The 22,032-nt window shown below is 41.6% G+C and overlaps 1 protein-coding gene across 1 annotated transcript in view; it reads right to left on the bottom strand.

Moving 5' to 3' along the window:
- LOC308294532 (neuronal acetylcholine receptor subunit alpha-7-like) overlaps positions 1 to 22,032 on the bottom strand; it is a gene marked incomplete at both ends in the record, with an annotated part of 58,177 nt that overhangs the window by 23,845 nt on the left and 12,300 nt on the right. The window contains 3 exons of the mRNA XM_080737265.1: positions 3,504 to 3,583; positions 12,089 to 12,198; positions 21,268 to 21,312. Of these exons, the coding sequence (XP_080593391.1) occupies positions 3,504 to 3,583; positions 12,089 to 12,198; positions 21,268 to 21,312 (235 nt within the window). The remainder of the gene's footprint in view (positions 1 to 3,503; positions 3,584 to 12,088; positions 12,199 to 21,267; positions 21,313 to 22,032) is intronic.

Genomic DNA, 22,032 nt, shown 5'->3' with positions numbered 1-22,032 from the left:
CTAACATGCAAACATGACCGTTTTAATTACTTCAGGCTATCTTAGTAGCTTAATGACTAGTATAGTAGTACTAAAAGTCTTTTTTCATATCCAACATATTTTATTTAGGTTCATAAAGTTAACATGAGTATAATTAAATACAATTGTACATTTCAGGATTCCAATTAACACATTGACCGCCATTTTAACATACCTCCGTACTCCCACCTGCCATTCGTCTCCATAGACTTCCATGTAATTGGGTGTGCACGGATCATGCACACCCATGCCTAGATAATGCACCACGTGTGTCCACATTGCTCACAGCTTTCAAACAAAAAAATCCGAATGGAAATCCGTTCAGGCATTCATGAGATAACAGCCACTATGTTTAACAAAGATGGCTGCCAAAATGGCTGCCATGCTTGAAAGATGGGGTTGCTATGGGGGTTAAACATGCAATTTCGCGATTGCTATCATGCCTACTCCATTTTTTGGGGTCAAATTTTTTTTTTGAAAAAACAATTTTTTTGATTTTTTTTTTTTTTTTTAATTCTCGGGACTATCGGGCCTGGCGGGGAAAGACATTGGAATAATCTCGGGACTATCGGGCCTGGCAGGGAATGAGTTAAAAAATAACAAAAATGATTCATGTTTCAAATTCAAAAGAAGCAAAAAATAGCATTGCGACGCGTTTTGAGCTTGTAGATCATCATCTGCTATGTTTGCTTCTTTTGTATGAGATTACTAGAAAGACAAAGTAGGAAGTAGCAATATGCAATGTGGCCCTCTGGAGTGAAGGTGGAAATATAGTGGCCCTCGCCATCATCAAAGTTGCCCACCCCTGAGTTAGGGGGAAGGGAGCATTTCTCATTCGCTTCTCCCCAAACCATTCATTGTCTCAGCTGTTCATGGTGGTCTCAGCTGCTGCAGAGCATTATGACCATGGCAGGTCCCTCAGGGACCATAACCCTAATCTGCTCTATAACTTCCGTCGACCTCACTGACCCCCCGTGACCCTTCTTAAACCTCTAGATTTGTTTACTCTGGTTTGTTTATTTTTATGCAAGCATGACGTTTTGTGGTCAACGTGTTATTTGGCTCAGACACCAGAACACCTCAGTGGTGTTGTTTTGCTGGGCGTCACCTTCATACTAGTCTAACCTAACGCGGCACATTCTATGCTGCCCGGCGGATCTCGCCGGGTCCTCCGGGCGGCGTCTCGAAATGACGTGGAGGGTGACATGACTCCTGCTGCTGTCCGCTTTGAGTAAATGAGGAAGTGATCCGCGGTGGAAAACAAGTGATAAATACATGTGACCGAATGTAGCAAATCCTGTATGATTGTTTAATTTCATTTCAACGCATTTTTCAAAGTGGGGGATTAGAGCTAGAACAAAAAGTAAATCTGGCTTAGATTGACTTTTGGAATTAAATCTTTAATACAAATAAGAGGGCCAAGCATAGACCCTTGGGGGACTCCAGGCAACAAAGTATGATGTAAGTGGTTAATCAGTCTGAAACTTGAACAGCTGCTCTCCCTGGAGCTTCAGAACAAGGGCAGTAATAAAATGTTTGTTTTGTCTTCAGTGCAGTGCAGCCTGAGCCCTGTCCCACAGCACATTGCATGGGAATAAAAGGAGCACTGAACTGAAGGTGAGAAAAAATAGCCCTTTTGTGGGTGGAGAGAGTCAGGAAGCTCAAGGACTGGTGGACAACGTGGGAGGAGGTCTGCAGGGCAGCGCTTCAATTATCATTCTCCTACATAATGCAGAGACATACTGTAGGAAAAACAAAGCCCAAACTCTACAGCACTCTGCACTTCCTCTGCACCAACAACAAAGTGGTCAAATGGAGAGATAACTTTCTTGAGATTAACACAACAACCAACCACTTGAGAAACTTTATGAATCAGCCTACCATAATTTCATGTTAAAGGAATAGTTCACCCAAAAAAAGAAAAAAAAAAATCTATCGATTACTCGCCCCATAGAGATTCTAAGCCAATAATTTGATGACCAGCAGTGGTTCCCTATGGAGACACAAAGATCCTGCTTTGTCAAATGATTGGCTTAGGAATGGTACAAAAACTTATATCCATGAATTCAAGTCTCCATGGGGTGAGTACTCGATAGTTGTACAACTCCAGTTAAAAATGTCTGTCTTGGCCATCTGGCCAGTGATGTACAGTATATCGGACCAGTTACCCATATATGGAGACCCCTGGTACACATAGATATTCACAGATATGGGCTTAATATTGATGACATCAGGGATCTCCATATATGGGCATAAAAGGGATTTGGTTCCCCTGATGTCAGAGCATGAGAGTCAAAAACAGACAAGCGTTACCCATACAGACAGACAGACAGACAGACAGACAGACAGACAGACAGACAGACAGATACAGTCAAGATGTGATGGTTCTGATAGTAAACTGCGTCCTACGGTCGCAATAAGGCTTACCAAGAACCATGTTCTGAACAGTGAATATGTATTGTTATCATCAAACCAGGGATACAGAACCATGTTCTGAACAGTGAATAGGCCTATTGTTACCATCAAACCAGGCAAACAGGGTTCCAGCATTTACCGTATTTTCCGGACTATAAGGCGCACCGGACTATAAGGCGCACTGTCAATGAATGGTCTATTTTCGAACTGTTTTCATATATAAGAAGCACCGGACTATAAGGCGCACATAATAGACGCTACTGTTGCGTTATGCATCCAACAGATGGAGCTGTGCTAAAGGGAATGTCAATGTCAATGAATGATCCATATATAAGGCGCACTGGACTATAAGGCGCAGTGGCGCACTGTAGTTTTTTGAGAAAATTAAAGGCTTTTAAGTGCGCCTTATAGTCCGGAAAATACGGGTAATTGGGGTGAACAGTGAATATGTATTGTTATCGTCAAACCAGGGATACAGGGTTCCAGCATTTAATAGGGTTAGAATTCTGTACGCCCGTCAAATATTTGATCAAATGTACACGGAAGGCCCTTGATATTGTCGCCTGTGATGGTAATGTTTAATGTGTGTATCTTTATTTCTTGTTTTAATCTTTTCTTTCTGTCATGCAGCTGCTGTGATGTACAAAATAATTGTCTTGATCTGACAATGAAATATCATCATCAGCAGCAGCAGCATTATGTCTTCAATCCACCCAAAAAAACAAACAAAAAAACATGTATATTGCCATAATTTGCTGGATGTCTTGTTTTTACAGACCCGAACAAGAATCCTGATCGTTTTAAAACTAGGGTCTGCAATGATCGAATGAAAGGCAGTCAGACTTTGTACGATCATCTGACACAATGTCATAACAGCCGTGAGTTATTCCTGTGAAATAATCACATTGCGACGCGCTGTGACCTTGTAGACAGGCTATGTTTTCGCTACCTTTGGGCAACAAACACTCTTGTGCAACGAAAGAGGGCATTAATTTGCAGATACAAGGTTTCTGTACAACAAATACGATAATAGAACTGAATAGAATGGAATCGGGGAAAGAAGAACCTACCTGGGGGCAGGTACTGGCAGTAACCTGTAGAGTTGACCAGAACATTGGTGTGAAATGTGGCATCAAATCTCTCATCAGCACTGTGGAGACAGACAGACAGACAGACAGACAGACAGACAGACAGACAGACAGACAGACAGACAGACAGACAGACAGACAGACAGGCAGGCAGGCAGGCAGGCAGACAGACAGACAGACAGACAGACAGACAGACAGACAGACAGACAGACAGACAGACAGATAGAGGGATTAGTTGTTAGAGCAGTAAGTGTTGGAGCAACACTGCTGTTTATCTGTTCATCGCACTTATTCAGTCTAGAGTATATACACTGCGCGAACGCGGCACGCGCACACACACACACACACACACACACACACACACACACACACACACACACACACACACACACACACACACACACACACACACACACACACACACACACACACACACACACACACACACACACACACACACACACATACGTGAACAAGCAAGCACACACACACAGTAAATTGTCCTGTTTCCACAAAGTAGATGTTATGACTTGCATTACACCGAGACACACACACACACACACACACACACACACACACACACACACACACACACACACACACACACACACACACACACACACACACACACACAGTGACAGAATTCCAAGGACTAACAACAGTCTGTCCTGCCAGATAATGCATCATGGTGCTCCTGATGCAACCGTTCCATAAATCAGTGTGTCTGTGTGGATGTGCTAGTGTAGCAGCCAGCTAGAGACTACATCACCACTCAGCATCTACCTGTCCTGTGGGTCAGCTAAATGTTCACCTGCTCTCCCAGTGCTCTCCCCATGCAACTCTAGGCTTAAAGGACCATGCCAGTGTCAATATACTGTACTGTATGTCAGGGGTCTTCAACGTGTTCAGGCCAAGGACCCCTTCGCTGAGAGGGAGATAAAGCAGGGACCCCCACAACATATTGTATAAAATTGTGTTGCAGATTTTTATTGACTTGTTTGACAGCACTGTCAAATTCATGTTCATGTGTTTTTTTCTTTCTTCAGATATTTAACCACTTAAGTCGTTGACACTTGGTAAATTTGACCTTTCACTCTGTACTTGGTCTGCTCTTGTTTTACCTCTACACTAAACCTATTTGCCAAAACTAGCCGATCTGTTAGTTTTGGCCACAGTATCTCTAGTCATGTCATTAACATGGGTCTGTCCCATTTCCCATAATCCCTCCTGATTGCCTAGGATTGCCTTCTAAAGTTTGTGTATGCCGGTCGCTTATCTCCCGATTAGGGAGTCTTACTGGTATAGCTTACGAAATGTGAATCCTCTCGTTTATAATGCCACTGCACACGTAAAAAAATAAACTCCTTTCCTTTTTTCCGTTTTATTGGTAATTGTATAATGGGTCACACAGAAGACATTTGTTTATTGCAAATAGTGCTCTTCCTATTGTTCAATGATTAACTCATCGATAAGGAGTTTCGAATAACAATTAAAATGGACTTTTATGTATTTTTTTATGGAAATATAGTCTAGGATTTCCGGAACACTGTGTGTCCACTTGCGTCTGTCTCTGATGCCTGCACTACTTTCATTTGATTTGATTGTCATTAGGAATTCAAAGCGTGGATTGTATTAAAACGTATTACTTACTACTACCAAATGGTCCTTGAAGGAAATGAACAATATATTAATATGATGATCTAAGATCCGATCCATCTCCATACTATACAATATGGATAATGTGATTAACCAATGTTAAGCAAATGTATCCGGTCCCTTTATTTGTGTTTGGTTTGTTTGGATAAATGATAGGGCAGCTCTTGTTTTGTCAACCAAACATTCATGAATTCAGGAAACCAGAGTTGACCCTGGTGCGGTGAAAACAAGTTGGCTGTTTCATTATGCACCCAAACATGTATAAATTCAGGAAAACAGCTCAGAGTTGACTCTGGGACAGTGAAAACAACGTAATAGTTTTACTTTGGCTCAAACTTGATACCTTGTTGTCTAATGAATGAGAGTACAGCTCAGCGTTGGTTTCGCCCACACTCATTAAATCCATGCGGGTCAATACCAGTGACAGGCTTTGGGATCTCACGCTCGCAAGCATGTGTGTGTGCACGTGCTTGTGAGCCACATATGCATGCATGCACGCACGCATGCACGCACGCACGCACGCACGCACGCACGTACGCACACACGCGCGCGCGCACACACACACACACACACACACACACACACACACACACACACACACACACACACACACACACACACACACACACACACACACACACACACACACACACACACACACACACACACACACACACAAACGCTCCTAAATACTGATGCTTGCCACAACAGTTACTCAGCAGCAAGCAGGAGTATTTACAGTTAGAGACACTGTTAACATTTCCCTTAACTACTGCTGCACTTGACTCTTGTTTTGGGGGTGGGGGTCTTGCCATCTTTTCAGTTGGCAGTTGAGGAATGGGTTTTATATTTCTATTTTCTTCTGCTGTTAAACATTGAATGACTGTCTACAGAACGAATACATGAAAACTAAAGTACGCATGCAGTGCATGCATGAGCAGGGATTTCAGAAGCTCATTATCAATATTAATCTAACACCTGCCATTACAATTATTTCCAGTAGGCGTACGCTTACAACCAGCTAACACATCAGAACAGACCCTACAACGAGACAAGCTATTAAGTGATCATATGTATTATCTCTGACAGTGGAACAAGGCTCTCTTTGGTAGCGTGATAGACGCAACGCTGCCGTGCGAGGCTGATATCACAATGTAATGAGCTGCATTAGATTGTTTACTGAGTCGTAACAGAAGAGCTGAAAATAAACCGCTGACAGCTACTGTAAGAGTCACGCTGTCAGCAGACTACACAACACCAAGATAGCTAGTCTCTAACTTAGCAGGTACAAACGTCTGAACCCCGGATTGTGGTGAATTAGGACTTAGTGTGTGAGAATGGAGCCCGCCTCTCAAGTCTCTTGTGCGGAGAGATGAGGGGAGAGAGACCGTCCGTGAAAGGCTCCTGGTGTGGAACGCTGTGCCAGAGCCAAACCTGGCCGCCTCCATTTCGGCTTTCTTCAGACCGTTGTGAGGTTTTATCGATATGTTGATGTGGGAGAGAGTCATCATATCCGAATTCCTTTCTCCATATAGGCAAAAATGGTGCAATTGTGGGGCACCTAGAAACAACCTGTTTCATTTCCTCATTGTCTATCTTAGCCATTAAAGCTGTTATCAGTTCATTCTCCAAGCTTTGAAGAGACGCTTCAAACTCAAAGGTGTTGTTCCGTTTGTAAAAAGGTTGTTTAGATTTCGGCAGGTGTTCTCTGCCTCCCTGTGCATTTCCCATTTTGCAGCTGGTCGGGTAGGTGGAGGATGAAATAAAAGCTAGTTTGCTTGCAGGGGAAACGTCTGATAATATCCTCGGCTGGTTGTTACTAGCAGAGATGAACGAAGTGGGATTCCAAAACAAACTGTCCAGCTGTATCGAATCCATAAACGTCAACTCAGTAGAAATCCGTAACTGGTTCTAGCAGCGGAGAAGAGAATGAGTCCAACAAAGTTGAGTCCCCAATATCTCCTCGGAGCTAATCCGGCAATCGAATGGGCCATTTGATGGGATTTTGGTTTAATTCCCATATTTGTAATTCCTTCAGAATGTTATCCTTTCACAAGAAGACTCACCTTCTCTCCACAGAATAAAATCACAGTTAGAGTCTCACACAATAAAAGGAGCCCACACAGTCTACGAGTCCGTTTTTTCTATTAGATGTATTGAAAATATAGTTCAGAGTTCAAATTGTAGCAAGTACAGTAGAGCAAAATCACCCATCGTAGCTCTCCCAGTACAAAGCATAATGATTTCACCATATAGTTGAGTGTACACAGCATAGAAGACTTTCATTGGCCAATAGAAAATAACAATGTAGAACATAACAATAGATATCAGATGTTTTCATGTTGTCGTGGGCCCAGTAAAGAGAAGGACAAGGCCAGATATGGATTGGCATTATCAATTCGTTATCCAGTGTCCTGGGCATTTTGACCTGATTGGCATCTCTCAGCGTCATTCTCCTGCGTTAGTTATTTGTTCAAAACATCATGGCATTGACTTTTAACACTGAAAATGATATCTATACCATATTAAACATTTTAATCTTATCAAACACCTTGCTTGAGTTGCTTCATATTCACACATGTACATGTTTCACTCCAGGGAGCTGCCCAGTACAACCACTGTCCTCTACCTGTTGGCCACTGGGAGCTGCAGTCAATATAAACTGCTTGGCTGAAACTACAGCTGTGATATGACTACACAATAAGTAATTAATACTAGTTATGTAGATAATATGAACTGAAATGATGTACTAGAGACTATGCTGAACTATTATATTATAATGTATGGATGGAGTGGAGACTTAATATGAACTGTAATATGTACTGGAGATGATGTTGTTAATACAAACTGTAATATGTATGGAGTGAAGACCGTGTTGTTAACAGAGACATGCAGAGAATGTTAGAGAGGAACTATCTAAAATGGCCTTTTGGTGAAAATATTGAAAATAGCAGATCTCCAAGCCCACAACGCGCTTGGAGGTCGGCTATTTTCGGTGGGTGATACCACACTGAACTAAACATAATCATCTGAGAGGACAATTCTTTCAACATAAGAGGCAGCATTCAAGTTCAGGAGGGTTTGGACAAGGCAATTCTCTTTGTGTTGCCTTCATGTATATGGCATGGAAAGGGGGGCATTTGCATTTCTTTCACCATAGTAAAAACTGCATTCATGGTCTGGAGAGGGCACTTTTTTTACAGCCTGATAAAAGGGCAGGGGCTCAAGCTCCCTTTGATGTCTACTGTATGTGTGCACGTGCCTGGTTGTTAATATGAACTGGACCATGAATGTGGAGAATATGTTTTTAATATGAACTGGTATGTGTGTACTGTGTACTGTACCGGTAGATGCTGTAATGATGTTCTTGTCTTGTGTATTTATTGTCTTGTCTTTTTTATATTCAGCACAGAGAAGCCAATGGCAGATTTCCTCATGTTTTGACCATAAAGCTTTATTGTATTCTGCTGTTACCCAAGCGTCGTTACACAGTCCAGGGAACCTCTATTACTTTCAGCTTTAGCTGTAGCGTTCATGATTTATATAGCTCATAAATTATTCCCTGCATTTCTTCCTGTTCACTACAACAGGTTCATGGTCCACTGGCCTGTACAGTACCGTACAGTACAGTATGTCACTTGACTAACAACACACCTCATCTACAGCTGGGATGGAACCGCTGTGACATAAACATGTACACTACATATATTTTACATTTACAGTATAAATAAACCTTACCTGTAGAGAAGGTCTCCCACATTCATTTAAATCTGAGTGCCTTTGTATTTGATGTTATGCTTTTTCTGCTTTTGAAATTGATGTTATCCTAGATAAAGTAGGTACTAGGTACTATGTTCTATCCATCTGTCTTTCAATGTTATATGAGATACATAAAGTGTGGTTCCTGTGTAAATAAGCCGTAGAGATTTCTAGGATCTCCTTTTAGTTGACCTTGTACCAGTGATTTGTGTTGTCATTTCAATACTTGGGGCTCGCAGTGCTGGTGGGAGATTTTGCAAGTGCCTGCACAGAATTCCATTCCTTTTTTCATTTATTCTTTATATATTTCTTTAATATTTATTCTATTTGAAAAGGGAAAGATCCCTTTAACACTCACTCGCTCACTCTGCTCCAGGTGCAAGCAGCACTAAGGCAGAAATAAATGTTAAGAAAATAACACAGGGGAACGCTCAGTGGAGCGCAAATCTCCACCAGAAGGCATGCCCTATCTCGCTCTATCGCTCTGCCTGTGTGCTGCATGCGATGATGGTTATGTGCGTGTATGAAAAAGCTCTGTTTTGCATGGCTACACGGTTCCACCGTTCAGTTCAGTTTGCGCTTTCAAAATTCTCAGTATTTATTTATTAACTGGAAACACTGTTTGGGTATATGGATAAGGGGCCAAAATGTGGAGAAAATGTTTTTTTTTCTATTATTATTCAGAAAAATATGTGTACAGGGCCTTATACTAAAGTGTGGTTTGCAATCCATACAATAGTGTACAGCAGAAGCTTATGAAATAAAGTCTTTTTGAAAGATTTGTTTTGGGGCTTTTATGCCTTTACTGATAGGACAGTAGACTGACAGGAAATGGGGAGAGAGATGGGGAAGTGACACACAGCAAAGGTCATCGGGGTCGGGACTCAAACCCACGACACGCTGTGAGGCATCGGAGCCTATGTGGTATGCGCCTGGACCAGTAGGCCAGCAGGCGCCCCCGAAATGAAGTCATTTTGATGGCACTTGCTGTTTAGGACTCTATGGCAGCCAGTGTAACTCCCACAACCCTCCACCCAAAGGTATAAAGGTTCTACAATGTCCCTTACCTTGTTTGAAAGTCCATAAAGTTAATGAATATGAATGAGACCGTAAGCGATCTCCATACGCACATCATTGTGTTCTCTCTGCCTGATCCGTTCCATTTTCATGCCACAGCAGCTTTCATTACACCTGATCTATACTCGGTTGCATGGCATGTCACGCACCGAACTTGGCTGATCTACAAGCTCCCAACATATCATGTTGTGACTCATGGTGAGCTTGTAGATCAGCTATTTTTGTAAATCAGGCAAGCGGCAAACTCTGCTCCATCCGAGAAATCTTTTGTTTAGCATTCCAAATGTAGGTAGCCCTCTAAAATGCTCTCTACAGCTCAGCTTACTCAAATTGGGTTTTATGTTGACTAGTATGACTACACAGTAAATGTTTCTATTAACTCCAATGTGTGTAACCATATGGACCCGTTCCAACAGGATTTAACAGAGTGAGTAGAAAACTAAAGCAAGTACTAATTTTGTGAGGTGAAACGTAACAAGCATTTTAACTAGATACTGTAGGCACTTGGCAGGGAATAATAAGTAAAGTAATAATACTTTTGTCTGTTAGTGAGCTGTATGATGCCAGGGTCAGGAAGCGGGCAGGGAGGATCTTCTCTGACCCCTCACACCCTGGTAATGGTCTTTTTAAGAAGCTCCCCTCAGGAAGACGCTTCCGTGCCATAGGGACCAAGACCACTCGTCACCCGAATAGTTTTTTCCTGAGGGCTGTGTCCCTCCTCAATAAGGACCTCTCCATCACCCCCCGTTGTTCTTGTTAGCTAGTTTGTACTCTACTGTTTTTAAAGACTCTAATGATGCTTCACGTATATTATAGTTTTTAGTTTTTATTATATCATGTCTTGAGTGTATTGTCTTAGATGTGTTCTGTCTGTGTATTTTTATCTGTGCTGTAACACCACAACAAATCCCTGTGTGTCCATGTGACGTATTTGGCAATAAAGTGTTTCTGATTCTGATTCTGATTCTGAAAAGAATAAGTAATACATTACCTTTGTTTTAGTAACAAGCCCAACACTGACCGCATGTGAGGTCCGTTATCTCTGTATACCATTTGGTTTTGTCTGTAGGCCTATGTACTGAGAAACTCTCTTAGTTATCAAATTTCCACTGGACCAGGCTCACTAAAACAGATTGTGGTCCTTTTAGAAACCAGATCAAGTGATTCTCCACGATTATTCTTCAAGGACACAGGCCAGTCCGCTCCGCATAGTAATTGTATTTGTTAAAACCGTCTTTCTGCTGACAGGGTAAGAGAAACCGACAGTAGGAGAGCTAAATGGTAGACAGATTAGGGGAGAATGTTTTGAAAGTAGGAGAGGTCAGAGTGAGACAGTGTAGAAGAGACAGACAGTAGGAGAGGTGAGAGTGAGACAGTGTAGAAGAGACAGACAGTAGGAGAGGTGAGAGTGAGACAGTGTAGAAGAGACAGACAGTAGGAGAGGTGAGAGGAAGACAGCAGGGACGTGCTGGGCCCCTGATTCAGCCCGGGAAAAAGAGTTGGAGAGGCCCTCATTGCGCGCTATAGAGAGAGATCTCTCTATAGTGCTGCTGCTACTCAAAGATTTGCCATTTCAGATCGTGACAAGTGACAAGCCAGTGGGCCAATTATTGTACATGAGTTATATTTCGTCGATGTCGGGTGGAAACCTTGTATGTCCAAAACTGTTTGTTTTGTATTTATCATTTAAAAAATGATTTAAACTAGTGAAAACAGCAGATCTACAAGCACGCAATGCATCGCGGTGCGAGGTGTTGTGTGCTTGTAGATCTGCTGTTTTCACTACTTTTGTGCGACAGCCTTGTATGATGAAGCAGGGCTTTACTTTGCGAAAAGAAAATTACAAATTTGAAACTTGGAGATACGAGGTTTCTGTCCGACAGTGACGATTTACTTTGTTGGCCGCCCAGCCCCCAAAATGGAACAAAGGCCGACATTTTATTTTTATTTTTTTCCTAATGGCCGGCCTGGACCGGCCAGGAATGAACCGGACGTTCGGGAGTTGTCCCGCTTTTCCCAATGGCCAGCACGTCCCTGGAAGACAGTAGAAAGCTGTGCTGTGTTGTGGAGGGTACCTGTTGTAAAGAAGGATATCCGGTCTCCATATCTGGTTGTCAGGGAAACGGACGTTTGTGACTCCTGGGTAATCCGACTGGTTCCACCTGAGGTAGTGATCCGTCCAGTACTACAGAAAAACAACACATACATATTATATATACCATTTGTATCCAATCTCCAATGCCACAGAAATACATGTTGATCATCTTTCCAATACAACAGATATACAATAAAGAGTATCTGTTCAATGCAACAGGAATACAATACTGTAGGCCTATTTAAAAAGGTTCTGTAACATGAAAAGTAAAAATGTCTTAGTTCTTGGTCGAAACTGTGATCAGTGTGATGTCTAAAAAGATAAGGGGGTAAACTGACTGACTACAATTCAAACAGGCTGTTTGATTTGCTCTCCAATCTTATGTCAAATTGGAGATGAATATTCTCCAGAATCTCCACACACCAGGGAGAGAAAATGTTTGCCCTGTCTGCTACAGTATGTTTTCACGTACATTAATGTTTTTCTTTTTCGTTGTTTATCTGCGTATAATCATTCTCTAGAGAATCTGGCCGCAAAAAGAGTAAGTGCCGATCACACCTGATTCGCATAGGCCGATCTGACCGATACATATATGCCCATATATGGAGATCCCTGATGTCATCACTATATGCCCATATTCTGTATGGGCACGTGGAGATCTCTGTATCTGTCAGTCCTTATCCCTTTTATGCCCATACATGGAGATCCCTGATGTCTTCAGTACAGTATATGCCCATATATGGGTATGCATGCCCATACATGGGCATATTTGTTATATGGAGCTGACTGATTTGTTTGCACCTGATGACCAACACATTGAGGTTAGACAATGCACTCCATATTTGGGCGTGGCCTGTGGTGGAAAAATCCATATAACAATCATTGTGGTATTCATTTATTAAATGTATATGCATAGAGCCTATTTAAACCCTCTGCAGGGTTGACATCATTCCCTGTTCCTCCCTGACAAACCCCTTACAAACAGCCGACTCACACAATCCTATTTCAAATATGCCGACTGTGTGTGTGTGTGTAACTATAGAATAGAGACCATCTAAGGTGTGACCATCTGTTGTTACCTCTCTGTACATCTTCGGTCTATGTATAAATGTGTGTGGGACATGGGTGTAGGAGGCTGATGGGGGAAGCTCTGGAGGGAGACGCAAGTCTCTCCCTCTCTGCTGTGATGAGATCTACAATAAAGTATGAAGTCTGTTTCCTGACAATGCAGTCCTGCATCTTCCTGTTTTGTTTAACTTACTTATAGTACAGTTATAGTTAACTTCAAAAACTTCCATTACATTTGGTACCAGGAGTGGGATGGATGCTTTGCTGATTATAGCAAACACTCCATTTTGAATCTTAGAAAATGGGAGCGAAACACAGCAGGAAGGAAGCGTTCTGTGAGCAAGGATTGGAATATGGATATCTGATATGGACATCTGAGGTGACGTACAGTAGATGTTTGTGCAACTTCATTTAGGAAGGCACCGACCGTTAGACAAGATGTATCCGGATTATCAGAAACTGTTCCAGAGGATAGCAGTGTTAGAAACTGAACTATTCCATTTAAAACAGCGCAGAGGACTGGATAAGACTCTTCGTGCGAAGCAAAAGGACATGAAAGCACGGATAACAGGCCGAACAGAGAGCCCGGTTATCACTGATGATTGGCTTGCAATACAGTCCAACGCTACTGGGACTACTGCTAAAAGAAAGAAGGCTGGAAAAAAGAACAATGCAGTCCAACCGTGTGTGCAAGTGGCTAACAGATTCACGCCACTGCTGGAGGACACAGGATCGAGTGCATCACCCAGCCAGCTAACAATGCAGTCAGAGGAACCCACCAGGGTAAGAAGCAAAAATGACTCTGACCCTGAAATTCTTATTGTTGGAGATGATGCTGTGAGAGATGTGAAAGGCATCGGAAGAGGAAAAGTGCTATGTTTTCCCAGGGACAAAGTCTCTGACACGAACGAGAGAATCCTGGATCTTGTAGCTGACCACCCAACGGTGAAAACCCTGATCATGCATGTTGGTGCCGCTGACATAGAAGAAAAACAGTCGGAAATCCTAAAGCAGGATTTCACTGCTCTTTTCACCACACTGAGCTGTTTGAGTGACATTAAGGTATGCATCAGTGGACCACTTCCGCCTATGAGAGGGGGAGATGAACATTTTAGTAGACTATCTGCATTGAGTAAGTGGCTTTCAACCACATGTATCAATGAATCTATGCAATTCATTGACAACTTTAGTTTCTTCTGGGACCGCAAGCATCTTTTTGATGGAAATAATCTGAACAAGCGAGGTCAGAAACTGTTGGCTGGAAATGTATGCCATATGCTTGGAAAGGGGGTGCTCGGATCCGACACACAGGAGGCCAAGACGAGGGATGGTGCTGCTGAGATTGCAGTCCCTGTCGAGAATGCCAGAGTGGAAAAGTCCATGGCAACAGATGCTGTTGTTATGGAGGATGGACTACTGTCTGCAGTCCTTGCCGAAGCCCCAACCACGACAGAAGCCGACATTGGAGCAGCAAGGAGCGACGAGTTCGACGACTCAGCGAAGCCGGTTCCAGAGATGACTGTCACCAGCTGCATCAACGCCAGTGAGCTGGAGGAGGCCATCGTGGATGAGAACCTCAAGCTTATCCTGGGCCTGATCTGGATTCTCATACTACACTACTCCATCTCAAGGAGAGTGGATGAGGACGTCATGGAAGAGGATGCCATCACAGATTCTGAACCGGACAGTACAGAAACGGACAGTGATGTAGAAATGAATGAAGTCGCAGATTCTGAAACAGGCTGTGATGAACTATTTCTTTATCCAGAGGACACTGGTAACTCGAACCAGGAGCAGAGTGAAATCTCAATGGACATGAGTTCTGGTGAGGGTGATTCTTTTTCCACAACTCCTATCCCCATGCTCGATTCCACAGGGAAAATGAATGAGTTAATTAATGGTGGAATAAAAATCACCAAATGGAAAGCCCCGCAACCACTGAAACTGTTGCAGAAATCACCACCATCTGAATCCACAAAAGGGATGAATGATCTGAAACACACTGGGATTAAAATGACCCCATTAGTTAAACGTATGAAATTATACTTTAAAAAGAAAAAGTGTGTGGAGTCAGAATCTAAGGTGATAGTTCAACGGTAAGTGTGTGCACTGGAATAATTGGTAATATTAACAGGCACCAAATCACAACATGCAGTGCGGGCTGAGTTATATCCTAAATTGTTTGATTTGCTTTGGATGTTATTCATTGTCATACTAAAAATAGGGTAATAATGATAATATTAACTTATTTTAGATAACTTTCTTAAAAGTCACAGTAAAATCCAATCCAAAATTAAGAATTATATTCTTCTAAGTAATGTAAGAAAAATATTGTTTAATGGTAGGTTAACAAATGCCTAAAATAGGACAAGAATTTCATAACATTTGAGTAAATCTGTAAGGGAATCTGTTTCCGCACCCATAAACTACATATACAAAATGAAAAGATTAATCTGCCTATTATCCCCCACTTCTTCTCTTCCCAAAATAGCTGGCAGGGGGGATGGAAGGGGGGCAGGTGCAGAGGGGTCGCGTGTGTGTGTGTGTGAGTGAGACAGACCATAATACTGAAACAGGAATACATTTGGGGTTTTACAAGTTAGTATGTATCAAAGTAAGTATTCAAAATGTAGAGTTTCAGGGTGCTCAATCAATAATGTGAAATTGGTAATTAATGATGGCCTTTTTACAAGGTTTGGTGTCCAATATTAGGTAACACATTATAAGTGAAGTTAAAGCAGATTTTTATTTGTCTCATGTCCATTTATTCTGCTCTTGTTAAATAGACGTTAAGTAAGTCTCGGATTAAAATAAAACACACTTGCACGTGAGGACAAAATTCCATGTGGCAAGAAATTATATTTTTCCATGTAGCGAATTCCTGATGGTGAAAATTCCATGTTGTGATGATAATGCCATACTGATGAAAAATCCATTCAGTTGAATTCTACGTGATGTTACATAAAATAGTAATCCGGAGCCTAGAACTTGAGGGTTAACAAGCAATAGTACAGAAATAATCTAGCGACTGATGGAGATATTATTAATACTTATCAAACCTCACCACTGTTGAGTATTATATGTTTTCAAAAGTTTGTTCGCATCTTTCCAAATCATGGGTATGGGTCATGGTTTCTGCAGGACCATTATCCTATCCATTATTCTGTGAAAGTTACTCACAAACTAGGGGGGGATAAGGGAACATTAAGGGAATATTTGTATTTAGATTTTCAATTAATTTACGATTGAAGAATTATGTCAATAAGGGAACTTTTATTTAAGGGAATATTTGTATTTAGATTTTCAATTAATTTACGATTGAAGAATTATGTCAACAAGACTAAGGTCAAGAGACAGGTCAAGAGTTCTATTTTTCGAAGGATCAATAGTCTGCCTGATGGGTACATTTCAATCATTGAGAAATACTGTTTCATTGAGGAATACTATTTGTATTCATTTGTATTCAATTTAATTATATTTTAACTAGCTGTAGGTAATACAAGAAAGTTATGAGGTTTGTAGTATGGAACTACACCACCACACTAGTATTTGAATCTTATCTTATTCAAAAATGGCAGACCTACAAGCTGCAGATCAGGAAATGCCTATAACATTAAAAAAAGAAGAAGAATGACAGAACTGTCAACAGAGCATAGCATTATCAAAGGTATGCCAAAAGGTCCAGTGTTTAAAAAGAAATATCTTAGGAGTGGAGTGTGGGGAGAGTAATTATTGATGCCTTTATCTTTTAACTATTCAGTATGTATAATTGTTGATACATGTTTGAGGCAATATGTGACTGGCAGCATGTGCGCAAATGCTGTTCAGTCACTGTCGTCACACATGTATTGAACAATACAAGTTTTGTTGTCAAGTTGTACATGTATCTAATTTATTTTGAAGTAAAATGTGCTGCCATTCTATGAATTTTCTCTATTTTAATAGGGCATAAATATTTTTATTTTTATGCCCTAAGGGGCCGAATGTGGTGGAAAAATCCATATAACAATCATTGTGGTATTCATTTATTAAATGTATATGCATAGAGCCTATTTAAACCCTCTGCAGGGTTGACATCATTCCCTGTTCCTCCCTGACAAACCCCTTACAAACAGCCGACTCACACAATCCTATTTCAAATATGCCGACTGTGTGTGTGTGTAACTATAGAATAGAGACCATCTAAGGTGTGACCATCTGTTGTTACCTCTCTGTACATCTTCGGTCTATGTATAAATGTGTGTGGGACATGGGTGTAGGAGGCTGATGGGGGAAGCTCTGGAGGGAGAGGCAAGTCTCTCCCTCTCTGCTGTGATGAGATCTACAATAAAGTATGAAGTCTGTTTCCTGACAATGCAGTCCTGCATCTTCCTGTTTTGTTTAACTTACTTATAGTACAGTTATAGTTAACTTCAAAAACTTCCATTACAGGCCGCATTGGGAACTCCTTATGGCTGAGTCATAGTGACATTAGCATTATGACGTGGTCCACCGTCCCATTGGCCAATTTTAATATAGGATATACTGTATTTCTAAGCGTATCTGTGATACACCAGCACTGGTACTGTATAACCAGCACAATCTTTAAGCAGTTTGTAGATTGTTTATATTTAATGATGAAACCAAGAAAGACCACGGCAAACCTGCGGGCGACTTCCACCCGTATGCTTGTTGCGATCTTCCCACATTCAAGGAAGGCACAGTCAAGCTTTTTAGTTACAGTACAAAGCTTTGAAAAGTGCCTTTGTTGAAAATTCCCTCAACAGACTTTGTTAGGGGTTTGTGTGTTTAGTTTTTAACAAAGGAATGTTTTTAATCATTGCAAAACAGCACAAAATGTCCACTTTAAATAACGTCTTAGAAATTACCAGTAGAATATTATGTGAAACAATTTTAAGTCTAGAAATAAAAATAGATCAAAAACTCGATGTTTCAGTCCAAGAATACATACATAATTAAGGCAACAGGACTGCTTCACTTTTACTTCTCTTTCTTGTACACAGACTTTGTCAGTGGAATTGTGTTGCTAAGGAACAGCTTAATTTCCTGTCAGCTACTGATATTCACAAACACTGTTGAATGTTGTCAAGTGTGAAAATCATATACTTGAAGTGAAAAATAATATAATATGTCATATATCGTCATTGTCGGGTGAAAACCTTGTATGTCCAAAACAGTTCGTTTTGCATTTGTCATTTTAAAAATGATTTAAACTAGTGAAAACAGCTGTTTTCACTACTTTTGTGCGATGGCCTTGTATGATGAAGCAGTGCTTTACTTTGCGAAAAAATGTACACATTTGAAACTTGGAGATACAAGGTTTCTTCTCGACAGTGACAATATTAAAAAATAAAATAGGCCATCACATCATTGAAAGTAATAGCTGAAAACCTCCAAGGACGGCACCACCTGTCCTTTGAACTCGTTTCTTTGGGAATGGAATATGCAGCATTTAAAAATCATGTGTGAATGCATCGGCTACTGTATAACAGTGAAGGTGCATTCAGCTCACAAACATGGAGGGAGGATGTTTAGCGTGTATTTTCTGGACTCTGTGCGGAGGTAGTGGTTGTTATGATAAGTCTGTTGATGCGGATACAGTATGAAGCACTCTCTTCATGTTTTGTATTCTCGTGGTGTTTTGATGTTAAATGTGTCTGCTCCTCTGCAAGGAAAAGGTTGTCTGTTCTCCTGTCATACCTTTCTCCACCCCCACCACACACGCCCCTCGCACACTCACTCACGCACGCACGCACGCACGCACGCACGCACGCACGCAATCTGCAGGCTCAAATTGATCAAATATTTGATGCTGTAAACTAAATCCACATAATATTGTAAAATATTCAGTATTATTATAATTAAATATTAAGCTATTCTATGTTTGACTGTTTGGTTCTCTGTTTTATTTATTTATTTATTTATTTATTATCTATGCTGCATCATCCAAGTCACGAGGCTTCAATGTCTGAGAGGCAGTAATGCATTTTCATATTAGAACACGTACACGCGCGCGCGCACACACACACACACACACACACACACACACACACACACACACACACACACACACACACACACACACACACACACACACACACACACACAGTTAAGCCAGCAGCACAGTAACGGACGGATGAACGTTGGACTTCAAAATCAAATTAAGCAAAAAGACTAAATGGCCCTGGAAGCCTATTAGATCGTGTGTGTGTGTGTGTGTGTGTGTGTGTGTGTGTGTGTGTGTGTGTGTGTGTGTGTGTGTGTGTGTGTGTGTGTGTGTGTGTGTGTGTGTGTGTGTGTGGTGAAAGTTAAGGCTGAGTCTCAGGGGAACAAGCAACCTTTTCCTCTGAGGAGCAAAAGGAACCCATGAGGGTATCTGTCCTCATGGGTTCATGGGTTGCCTTCATAAACACAGCCAAAATGTTTCATATTATATTATACAGACGAAGTCTGTCTGTGTTGAGTACCTTTATTGTGTAGGCCTGTGATGTCTTGGTGTTTCCAGTGTTGGCCTACTAGGCCTAGTTACTGTTACCTGTCTTATCTCAACTCCCTGTTATTGTTCTCCACCTGTGTCCTGTTAGTCTTCAGCCAAACTTGTGTTAGTCTTGTGTCTATTTAAACCCTCACTTCCTTGTGTGCCCTTGTCAGATCTTAAAGATGCTGTTGTGGTGTTATGTTCCAGTCCTGTCTATGTGTGTTCTGGAGAATAAATCCCTGTGTATCTGACCTGCTCTCCATCTGAAGAGTCTGTTCCGTATTTTGGGTCCCATATCTGAGTCTCACCGTGACACGAAGATGAAGCTTATTTCACATGTGAATGAGTTTCAAAATGTATTTTCAATTTTGAAGTTTTCATAATCTGTATAACGTGAAACAGTCGTTTGAGAAGCAAACACAGATACAGTAGATGCGTCCTGTACTGGCTCGTTTTATCTAAATAGAAAGGAGCTTCCACAAATAGCACTCTGTGTGTGTGTGTGTGTGTGTGTGTGTGTGTGTGTGTGTGTGTGTGTGTGTGTGTGTGTGTGTGTGTGTGTGTGGGTGTGCACGCGTGTGCGTGTAAGTGCATTGTGCCTGTGTGCAACTGTGCATGTGAGTTACCGTGCCTGCGTTTATGTCAGTCACACAATACAAGGCTACTGCCCTTGTCAGTCTGACAGACAGACAAACCGACAGAGTAGCAGACTGACAGACACACAGACAGACAAGCAGACCAACTTCTGAAGGCAGAAGGAGGTATTTGCGGATGCAGAGCAAATCACATTCCCTGGATGCTCAGATTTTCTCCACTGGCGTGCAAACTGGGTCAAGTACAAAGGCCTTCAATTCATTTTGACCATGCCCGAGACCTTCCCCCCCAAAGCCAATTAGGAACAAGATCGTTTGTCTTCACGTGTCCATTTTATTATGGATTTTCATTTGACGCTCCCCCCTCCATTCCATCCATAGATAGGCTGCAGAGTCCTGGACCCAAAACTCAGGCAGCTGTAAGGGCTGGCCGAAGTGTGGCTTTAATCTCCTTAATGGAACTGCTCTTCTTGTGGAGAGGCTGGACAGATGGCTGGACAGGGGTGAGGACAGGGATTCAGGGCAGCTTGGGGGAGGAAGAGGAGAGGCTGAACGGAGGGGAGGGGGATGGGTTTGGAATGAGGAGGAGGACAGGTGAGGCTGGAGAAGAGCAAGGCTGGCCACTGGCCAGGGACCCGGCAAGACACCTCCATTTACATTTTCAAAACATTTAAATACAATTTCAGGCATTCAGCTGATGTCACCCAGGGAGATTGGAGGATTCTGAGTATCGCTCAAGGACACAAACAACAGTATTGATTGAATTGCTGGCCACATAGCACTTTATAAATCAGAGAGCATCGGAAATAAATACAAAAATAACATTGTGTGAGAAAAATAATAAAAAGATGAGAATACTAAACAGGAGACACAGAGGAGAGAGAAAGTGCAGAAGAAGAGAAGAGAAGAGAAGAGAAGAGAAGAGAAGAGAAAGTGCAGAAGAAGAGAAGAGAAGAGAAGAGAAGAGAAGAGAAGAGAAGGAGGGAGGTTAGACTGTAAGTGGAGGAGAAGAGAACTCACCAGCTGTAACCAGATGTTGGTAGTCAGTACCTGGTTCTTCTCATCCTGAAAATAAACACAACACACAACTTAGTAAGATGTTGTTGTTATTGTGGTTGTTGTTGTTTTCGCCATAGATAGACAACTGCACAGCATGACAATACCTAACCCAAAATGAAACATGAGGGGAACATATATAGTGGATGATCAGACCACTCTTGACACACTGGGGGAAAACCAAAAGAACAACATTTAAACAATACAAATCACTTCATAATCCATTACAACATGAACTCATATTAAACAAAGCCATTACCTACAACTGAAATATTCAAATATATCTCTTCACAATTGTAGTAAATACTTGAAACTCATATAACCCCTGCCCCTCCCCATATGCACAGGGGACATGGTGCAGTCCAATTGCCCAGCTGATCTGAAGCAGCTGATTCTAATGCCAGCCATTTTAACTTCAGTATCTGATAACTCAACCAAACAACACAACTTAAATGATTCCTGATAAACCCAGATGGCGTTGACAACAGAAACTTAATGACCAAATAAACCGTCCATAACTCTGTCACCAAACTTGCATTAAACAGAATGTCAATTAATGTGTCTTTACATGAAGTATGTATGTAGTGTTGAAAATATTAAATATAACATAAATGAATAACTCAAACTAATGTCCACCATCTTTTTACACACTTTGTGGCTGCTGGTGATGGCCATCATATGTGGTCATCACATTCTCTAGAGCGCACCTCCAAAGCTGCTTTCACTTCT

Source organism: Nannobrachium achirus (genome assembly GCF_963921795.1).
Source record: "Nannobrachium achirus genome assembly, chromosome: 11".
Lineage (NCBI taxonomy): Eukaryota > Metazoa > Chordata > Actinopteri > Myctophiformes > Myctophidae > Nannobrachium > Nannobrachium achirus.
This window is presented reverse-complemented; position numbering and strand designations above follow the sequence as displayed.